The sequence below is a fragment of the Myotis brandtii genome, unplaced genomic scaffold, assembly GCF_000412655.1.
Source record: "Myotis brandtii unplaced genomic scaffold, ASM41265v1 scaffold612, whole genome shotgun sequence".
Taxonomy (NCBI): Eukaryota; Metazoa; Chordata; class Mammalia; order Chiroptera; family Vespertilionidae; genus Myotis; species Myotis brandtii.
In genome coordinates, this window is record NW_005370328.1 from 2,531,421 (window position 1) to 2,541,420 (window position 10,000).

The following is a 10,000-nucleotide window of genomic DNA, read 5'->3' on the forward strand; positions in this document are numbered from 1 at the left end:
GTTCTACAGACTGTTCCATGCTTCTGTGTCTCTTGATCTATTTTGTGCATCAGTTTGTTCATTAGATACCACATGAGTGAGATCATGTGATACTTATCTTTCTCTGACTGGCTTATTTTGCTTAGCATAATTCTCTACAGGTCCATCCATGCTGTAAATTTGCATTTTTTAAAAAAAATCTTAGATATTTTCCTTCTGCCTCTCAATCCACTCTCCACTCATCTCCCCTCAGCCTTGTGTCCTAGGCTGACCTTTAGTCACAACGTCATTAGGCCTCTTCTCTCGCTCTCTCTGGCTTCCTCTTGGTTTGTCCATGGGCAGGGGCAGGGGCAGGGGCAGCAGCAAGAGAGGAGAGGATGAAGGGAGACACAGTCTCAGAACTTGATTTCCTCTGCCTGACTCTGGGCTCCCGGGCCACATTCCTCAACCAAAGGCCATAGGTCCTATCCAGTGGACCTTTCCTATAACTCAGCTCTTTCTCCAGATTCCCGAACCTGTTCTCCACATGGAAGGGTGTTTGCTGGTCTCAGCCAACTGGTCTCCCAGGAGTCCTAGCTGGTCCTAGCTGGGGATGCTTTATTATCATGGATTGCTCTCCCTTTACCCCTCCGATATCTTCATGAATGGTCCCTTCACTAATTATCCCCCGTTGTCTATTTAAGGTGCCATGAGTTCCCCACCGAGACTCTGATTGATCCCTAAGTCTCAGTTAATCCACACTTAACATGCAGAATTTGGGGGCTGGATGTGGAAATCAATGAGAAAGGCTTTCCTTCATTCCTGAGCGTCCACAGCAAACCAGCAAACAAACAGTTTCCATGCTGCTCCACCTAGTTTAGTCACAGTAGACATTTTAAAAGCAAACAAGGAGAGCCATGTTCAAAAGTTATAAAGGCAGACGTTTTTAATCAATCTGTGATATTTGAATAATAAATGTGAAGTGACTTATTGCTGCTATCTCATTGAAAGCATTCTATTTGTTGTGAAATCTTTATTCTAATTAATCAAATAAAGATTGATGACATTTCTTCCTTTTGGTGCATTAGTTCTAGTGTCAAGTTCAGCATAAGGACCATGAGTGTCCCTGTTCTGGGGCAGCTGTGTCTCTCCCGTCCATACCAGCTAAACATCACTCATATGCAGCATGGACAGGTGGGTCTGGCCCTTGGTCCAGGATCCAGCCCTCAGGTGGATCCTCCTTAACCTGAGTGAGTGTTCCAAGGAGCATTCAGCCAACAGTGAGATCCTCGGGAGTCCTAGGGCCACGGGAAAGGCCACCCTCAGTTGTTAACCCCTTCCTTCTCAGATAAAAGCCAAACCAGAAGGTTGAAAGCAAAAAAAAGAAGAAAAGGAAGTTTACTTATTTCCATAAGGATTGATATTGTCTTATTCTTTCTGTCCCCAAAGCACCAAGCATAGTACCTTTCAGGTAATTGACTTTCGATAAATATATGTGAATCTTTTCATTAGGCTCATCTCAATCGCTTTTAGGGTGAGAACATGTTTGTTTGTTTTTTTGTTTTGTAATTATGTTTTTATTGATTTTTTTTCTTTTTTTTTCTTTTTTTTAGAGAGGAAGGGCGAGGGAGAGAGAGGAACACTGATGTGAGAGAGAATCATATGTTGGTTGCTTCCTGCACGCCCCCTACTGGGGATGGACCCCAAAAGCCAGCATGGGCCCTGACTGGGAATCGGATCATGACCTCCTAGTTCATAGGTCACCACTCAACCATTGAGCCACACCAGCCATGCGATCAGGTCTTTATTTTAATGTGATCGTTAAATAATTTAGAAGAGAAAAGGAGACTGGCCATGGCTGACAGGCGTAGTAGCAGCAGTGGGATGTGATCGCCAAGTTCCACACCTGAATTCCTGTTTGTGTGACCTTGAGAAATGGCTTAGCTCCTCTAAGACTCCATGTGCTCAACTATATAACAAGGCAAATAGCAGTTTCTATTTCTTGGTGTTGCCACAGTTAAGTGAAATAACTCATACAGAGCATGTAGCTAATGTTTAACTCAAAGTTTCAGTACGTTTTTAATAATAAAGTGTTTTATAATTTCAGAAATACTTACATGGCCTTTCCAGAACCTGGCATTTTGCTTTTCCCAAAGCTATTCATATACGTCCTGCACTCGAGCCAGAAAAGGAAATTATCTCTTTAGGCTTAATTTTAAAAGTCCACTAGATTATAGTCATTAGTTTTTGTTACTCACCTTGGGAATCTGAGGGCATTGAAAATTGTTGTGTTAATAGATGTTTGAAACTTATTACTAAATGCATGTTTTTGGAATTGAATAGGAAATGTTTCATATTATACTTCTATTCATATCAAAAAATCTGCTAAGAGTAACAAGCAATGAAATCTGCCTGCGTATATTGATAAGAAATGGAGTGGGCTCTTCGAATGATGTCTCTTGCTGTTCAGGAATTTACCAGAAAGTTTGGCTGTGTGTCCTTAATTTGGGATTTTGTAGTTAATGGTCTTGGCCAGACCAAATCAAAAGAACGACCTGGCCTAGTCGCAGGCTCCCTTTTTGAGGGCATATGTGGACACCAGCTCTAAACCATCCCTGTGTCCTGCTTTGGCCTGACCTTGAAATCCAGTGATTGGATGATGACACCTCGACCAAAAGGCACAAAACACGAGAGGCCAACATCACGTGTCTGTTTCATCCTCACGACACATTTACATGCTTCCTGATTTGAGGATCACTGATTGTGTGGGAACAAGAAAATAGGTGACTGTTCTTCTCAGGTGTGAGATAACAGCAGAAAAGATTTGATGGCCATAGATATTGACGTGGGTAAAGATCAATTTGGACGTAAAGCTAACAAGACTCGAGATGGAGTTGGTATGTTGGATGAGGTAGAGGAGGATGTAAAAAAAATATTTAAAGGGAACACCACTTACCCAGCGTATACTCATTATATAGTTCTGTTCTACGATTGCTCTTTCAGCCCTTTCTACAAATGCTGTCAAATATGGGTTATCTACAGAATGTGTGCGTGCGTCCGTGTGTCCGATCTTACCTGCACTGAAATGGGACTCCAGTGTCATCTCCCTCTCAATTCAAGCGCATCCTAGGTGCTAAAAAAAAAGACACTTAGCAGTTGAATTAACTGTCACAAATCTCACTTAACTTTATGCTCAGCTCATTGTCATGTGCTCATCTTACACTAAGCCCTGTCTCAGTCACCGTCTGTTATTTCTTCATCCAGAGTTCCAGATGTCACGGGTATCTGCTTTCTCCGCAGAGCTTGCTAGGGGTTGACTTGCCAGAGTGAGTCAGGGAGACAAATCCAGGAAGTGACTTTCGAAAGACTGTCACTGTGGGAGGATGGAAAAGAACTCAAAAAAGTAGACACAAGGAGTGGCAAAGCAGAGCCGCTGAGGGATGTTAAGGGTAAGAGCTGGGTGAGGGTCCTGTGTCTATGCGCCCCAGAGGGCATGACTGAATGAGAGACTTCAGCCTTTGACGTCCATGTGCGCGGTTGGACTCATCACAGAAGTGATCCAATTACATTCATTACCGTCTGAGTGAGAAGACAGATGTGTAGCACTTGCTAGAAAGATTTCCTTCCAAATGGTCCAGATTTTGAAAGTTTGTACTTAAGGGCTGAGATTTAGTTATAATGAAAATGAACTTCTGTAAAACATCTAATTTCTCAATATATCAGGGAAGTGAGATATTATACACATAATCCCAGCATAAAAGAAATTCTCTGTCCCCCAATTATGTACGAAAAGGGAAATATTGATTTGGGTACTTTCTGTTTCAATGTTGAGAAGTAGGTCAAGTAGATTGCATTTCAGACGTCTTACAAGTTCTTTAAGAGCTTCTGCAACACATTATTTGTACGTAGATTGTGTGTGTGTGTGTGTGTGTGTGTGTGTGTGTGTGTGTGTGTATTCAGTGATTGCTTAGCAGGGTGCCTGGCACATCATAAGTTCTTGTCCTTATTATAACTGTGATTTGATCCATCTTTTTTCTCTTAAATTTTCAATGAAGTACTTGGTTTTCTCTTGGGTATCTGTCATTTCTTAGTTTTAATTCATTTGTGCTTTTGTGTGTCTCATATGAAGTGGCATTGAATCAAATGCTTTCTGGTGAGCATCCTCAGCGGTACCCCGGATGGTCCCCCTAGAATAAAGGAGAGCCAGTGGGAGTAGCCATGCTCTTGTGGGACTGTTGTGGCACGTGATGGTAAAACGAAGACTCTCTTTCCAAAATCTGGAAATGAGGGAAATAGACCTGCTTTCAGAAACATCAATTGTGCAAAGTTACCTTCAAAAAAGGCAAATGGGTCATAAGTAGCGTTATTAAAGTATTAACTCATTGAAACTTTAAAAAGTGTTCATCCTTTAAGGAAGTATTGATCAAGGTCTAATTGACCAAAGAGAAAACGTGCGAGACCTTTAAGACAGAATTTCTTTAATAGAGGAGCTGGTTACTGAAGTGTCGGAGGAACAAAAGGGAAAAGGAAGTAGATGCAGAGCAAACAGGGAGACTGTGGGCTTAGCAATTTGATATTTAAGGGTTTAAAGACTCTTTTACCCTTTGGGAAGAGACAGGGTTCAGACTCGGAAATACCAGATGCTGTGATTCCACAAAATTAGGAGTCACATCAAGTGCTTGTTGCCCGGCCAGTGTGGCTCAGTCCATGAACCAGGAGATCACGGTAGGATTCCTGGTCAGAGCACATGCCCAGGTTGTGGGCTCCATCCCCAGGAGAGGCATGCAGGAGGCGGCCAATCAATGTTTGTCTCTCATCGTTTCTCTCTCTCCTTCTCCCTTCCTCTCTATAAAATCAATTTAAAAAATATTTTTTAAAAACGAAGTGCTTGCTTTTTCGAAGTCATTCTTTGCTGTTGCCTACTCATCATACTCAGTGCCAATTGTTATCTTTCCAGGTGTGATCACACGCTATGGGCTCTATCTGGATGGACTGCTCATTCACAATTCCTCAGAGCTCAGCTGCCATGCTTACGGATTTGCTCCGTGGAGCTTACATTCTTTCAGAGTCCAGGCCTGCACGGCCAGAGGGTGTGCTCTGGGCCCACTGGTGAGTGTGTGTGGACAGCCTGGGGGTCATTCCATGTCAGGGGACAGGAACAAGGAAAACGTAGGGCTCTCTGCTCAGCTAGCCTTTCAATGAGGATGGGGGGATTTCTTTTTATAAAATGTCACTTAGGAGTTAGTAATTGTCTGTATTCAACATAAATGTCAAGAGTGCACATAGTGGACAGAATCATCTAAATGTTATTGAAAATAAAACGTGCAAACATACAATTTTGCCGAATTTAGTATCCTAGTTTAAGTACATTTTTTCTCCCTGATATTGGGTTCTACAACTAAGTAAGTTTAAGTTTAAAAGGTGAAAATAATTGAAAGCCTGTAACTGCCACAATATGTCAATACTGCTCCACAATAATTGGGCTAATCAATGAAAACATTGAGTTTGCCTCATCTATTAGAATAAAATATTTAAATTTTATGAGTGTGATATAGCTTCATGAGAACCGTACTTAAAATTACATTAATATCAGCTTTTTATATCCTCATTTCAGAAATCTACAATACACACCCATATTTCATTAGGAGCTAAAAGATTGACGAAATTGTGCTTTTTATTACTGGTGTCATTTTAAAAATCCAATTAATAGCACGTAATTGTCCTAGCAAGCCATTCTTTAGTTTCCAAACATTACGTTTTCATTTTGTGCGTTTTTTCTTGATTAATGAGATTTACCTTCTTTTAAGGGAAATGCTCATTAGTTTTAGATACTTTCTGGCAATCTTGGCTCATGCCCTGTCATTTTAATGCACTCTGTCTTCATTGAAGAGTGTATTGTATAAATATTACCTTGAAAAACAGCGCCACCATTTAAGTTTTGCCTCCTTATTTTTCATTGCGCCTCCCATTTTGTTTCAGCAATTGGTCGCATTCCAAGCTGCTAATAACGTCATCTATCTGTGGAACCTAGCTGTAGTCTTTATTGCCATTAAGTATTTTATAGCCCAGACCCTCAGACGGTTACTTACTCTTAAAAGCAGGAATGGCAATAGGCCAGCTTTTCTTCTCCATTCAAAAAAATAAAAAAGGAAAAAGAAACAAAAGAACATTTCACAAGAGCTTGAAACTTAGACTTTTTCAAAAATAGAATCTGCCCATTGTGGTCTCGGCTACTGCATGGGCTCCCCCCCCCCACCCTGTCTCTGAATGTTCCCACAGCTTTAACCTTGCTACTGCATGGGCTCCCCCCCACCCTGTCTCTGAATGTTCCCACAGCTTTAACCAAGGGGGACACAGTTATCGATCTGTGTCCTGCGTGTATTGGAGGCGATGTGAGCCTCACGAAATCAAATGCCACAGAGCCCTGATGGGCAGGGGGAAACGGAATTGGACTGTAAAACCCACTCTGCTGTGGCCTCGTCCGTTCCAGACCCAGTCCTGACACCAGGGGGACTTATTCTCTCCCCTCGGATCTCTTCTTTATCCTGAGCTCACTGTGCAACGCTCTTCCCAAGTCAGTGATCCATCTCTACTCACTGGGCTTGAACGGCAATGTCTTTATTTAGAACAAGTCAACTAGATGCTGCCAGGAAGTTAAAACCTGTAGTCTTCAATTGATTTCTAAAATATTGTGTACCAATTACAGTACGTAATATGCCCTTAAGAGATTACATATGAGTACTCTGAATAGCCCTAGATATCTATCACAATCATGTAGGATATTACAAATTCAGGTTTTTTTAGTTCATGATCTTTTTTTAATGTGTCCATATTGACTTAAGAAATGTATGAATCAGTCTTAAAAGTCAGACTTTCTTATGATCAAATTACCAAATAACAATATGACATTCAACAGAATTCAGCCAAATGTAATGATTGTGCATATGCGTGTGTGTGTATGTATATATACATATATATATATATACATACACACACACACACATACATACACACACACACACACCACTTACAGGCATTCTTTATATGAAGCTGGATGTTATAATTACACACACACACACACCACTTACAGGCATTCTTTATATGAAGCTGGATGTTATAACATCTTATTGAAATAAAAGTTTATAATTTATATTTTTTAATGTTTTTATGGCAGAGATCAAAGAATAAATAGTGAGAGAGTCAAATTTTTGGTTCGTCTAACAATGTTTCTTAATGATAATTCTTGGTTCTTAGAAACCTGCCTATTTATTTTTCATCTGTTATATATTTAATATTTTTTCATGCATGTGGGGAAATACTATTCAATGTTTTCTATGACAGATATGTTCTACAGTCTCAAATGTGGTATGGTTCACCCTCAAAATTTGCACATTGCTCATATAAAAGAAAAAATACGTTTGAAAGGACAAATTTGAAAAATACAATATTTTAAAAATAAAAGTACATCACAAATTCCATACTCTTACCATTTTAATATAGTATTAGCTCAATAAGTTATTTTTCCCTTACCCTGACCAAGTTCATTACCTCTTATTTGTGGTTCAGAAGGACTTGCTCTGTAGCCATTTAGGGGGGAAAAAAAAGATTGCTTTATCACTTGTTTAGTTCTTCTCCATGTACGCAATGTATTTTGCTTTTAAGGAAATCCCAATACGAAAAACAATTTGCAATGTGTTTGATCCTAATTTTAACATGCTAATATGCATCATCATATTAAATCTCGTAATTGGTGCTTTATAAAAGTATGAAATAATGAAAAACAAAAACAAAAAACGCAACGGAGAACTTTTTAATTGCTTTCCTTTCAGTTATATTATTGAATTATATTAGAGAGAAACCATTCACACTTGGTGTCTCTATAAAAAAAATAAAATTAATTTGTGCCTAGGAGAACCATTTGCTTTGGCTTATTTTCCCCCATTTAGCCCATGTTAGATACTGCTGCCGTTGGAGTCTGAGATTGGGAATTTTATTAGTGTGTCTGGCCTTAGAACATTCATTGGATTCAGTTCCCCGGGGACCCTCTTAAGGACCGAGTCTGAAACTATAGGTCATTGCTGTGTCAGATAGTTAAAAACCTGGCTTGTTTTCCTGGCGTTGGCATGCTTATACAGATAAACACCCAGACACACATGGACACAGGCATTTTCACATTCATTTTTTTTACATGAATGTGTATGTAAGACACCTACATTTTAATTACAATATATATTATAGAGTCAGGAGAATTCTACATGGGAAATCAGCCCACTTATTACGTGCTGTGATGTCCCATGCCTCCTTGGGAAGCATACTGCTTCTACTAAGCTTCTGATTCCTCAGCTATTACAAAAGGAAAATGATGCGAGTTGGGAGAATTCTACATGGGAAATCAGCCCACTTATTACTGCTGTGATGTCCCATGCCTCCTTGGGAAGCATACTGCTTCTACTAAGCTTCTGATTCCTCAGCTATTACAAAAGGAAAATGATGCCTACTTTTAAAGGGTTGCTGTGAAAATTTAAATATAATTTATACAAGGGTTTCTGCTATTTGGTAAGAGTTTCATCAGGAATGAAAAGATAATGAAAATGCATGTTTTCATTGACCATTTGTGCTCAGACATTTTATTTTTTGTCTGTGTCATGGGAGGTTTCCATGTGAAATCCAAGCTAAACTTCCAGAATTCCTTTTCTTTGACATTTTTTAAAGGCAAGTTAGATAATAAAAAATAATTTAAAAAATGTAAAGATTAAGATTGAGTCAGTGCAAAATAGTATAATTGCCAAATTTAATGTAGAGCAAAATCTGGAGTATTTATTCAGATATTTAAGGAAATGTTAAAAATATATTTACTTTGAATTAACCAGACATTCGAGGATAGTGATATAATTATCTGAAATTGCTCTTAATTCTTCAACTGCTTTAGTCTCATTTTACTTGGAACTCTTTAAAATCATTTCTTTGCAATAGTTTCAACCAAATACGTAGACATAATGAAACCATTTGCATTGTTATGAAATATTAAAATGATGAATTGATATTTTTTTCAGTCAAGCTTCTTGGTCATTTTTGTACATAGCTATTAGACTGAAAAAAAGAGCAGGAGTTATAGATCTAGAGAACTCTATAGTCTTTCTCAGATGAAAATAAGACATGTTGTAACCTCATAATTATTAAAAATTAACACTGTTTTTTTCACATTTATTTTCATTATTGGGACAGCATATGCCCCCTTAGAAATGGAGGTTTCATAATTGAGAATATTTGCCTGCCTGAGGATTTCATGTTTAATCAACTTCTTGTAAGGCATGGGCCTACACTTTAAAAATCAGGTCAAAATTATCAACATATTCAAGAAATCTTTTAAAAAAAAACAACAGTAGACATTTCTTTTCTCTCAGTTCTGGAAGCTAGAAGCCCATGAACAAGGTTCTCACTGATTCATTAAAAGGCCAACATTTATGAGTGATACTTACGATTTGTGGTTGTTAACAATTTAAAGCCAGTTATTCAGAGATGCTAAAACACTCCAAACCCCTTTCTTTCTTACAACTTTCCCTCCCTCTGGTCACTTAGTCATTTTATTTATTTAGCTTTTAAAATCTTTCTGGGCCTTGGCAGTTAGGGATTCTATTTTAATTCAGTGTCCCTCTATTCAAACAATTCATCTTTTGCTCTTCAGAGGTTCATTAACACTGTATTAATGACATTTTTAGCTGTTTTTGTGATTATACCTTAGGGATGGAGTCACTCAGGTACATTTATTTTTTGGTGTTTGGCATGATGTCATCTTCATGGAGAGAGAGAAAGAGAGAGAGAGAGAGAGAGATAGAGAGAGAGAGAAAGAAAGAAAGAAATTGTTATAGCCTTTGACCAAGCCCAGAAGTCAGGAAGTCAATGGAAACAGATCTTATGCATTTCTTCTACTGTGCAATAACATGAACATTGTTGGTAAGCAGTCCTGACAATAGACTCTGGCTATGCACAGCCACGGGCCTCAACACAGTGGGATTTGATCCACGTATCCCGGAAATCACAA

The 10,000-nt window shown here is 38.9% G+C and overlaps 1 protein-coding gene across 1 annotated transcript in view; it reads left to right on the forward strand.

Annotated features, from left to right (window-relative positions):
- Positions 1-10,000, forward strand: part of USH2A (Usher syndrome 2A (autosomal recessive, mild)) — a 408,238-nt gene that overhangs the window by 213,021 nt on the left and 185,217 nt on the right. The window contains 1 exon segment of the mRNA XM_005879907.2: positions 4,916-5,067. Coding sequence (XP_005879969.1) covers positions 4,916-5,067 — 152 coding nt within the window.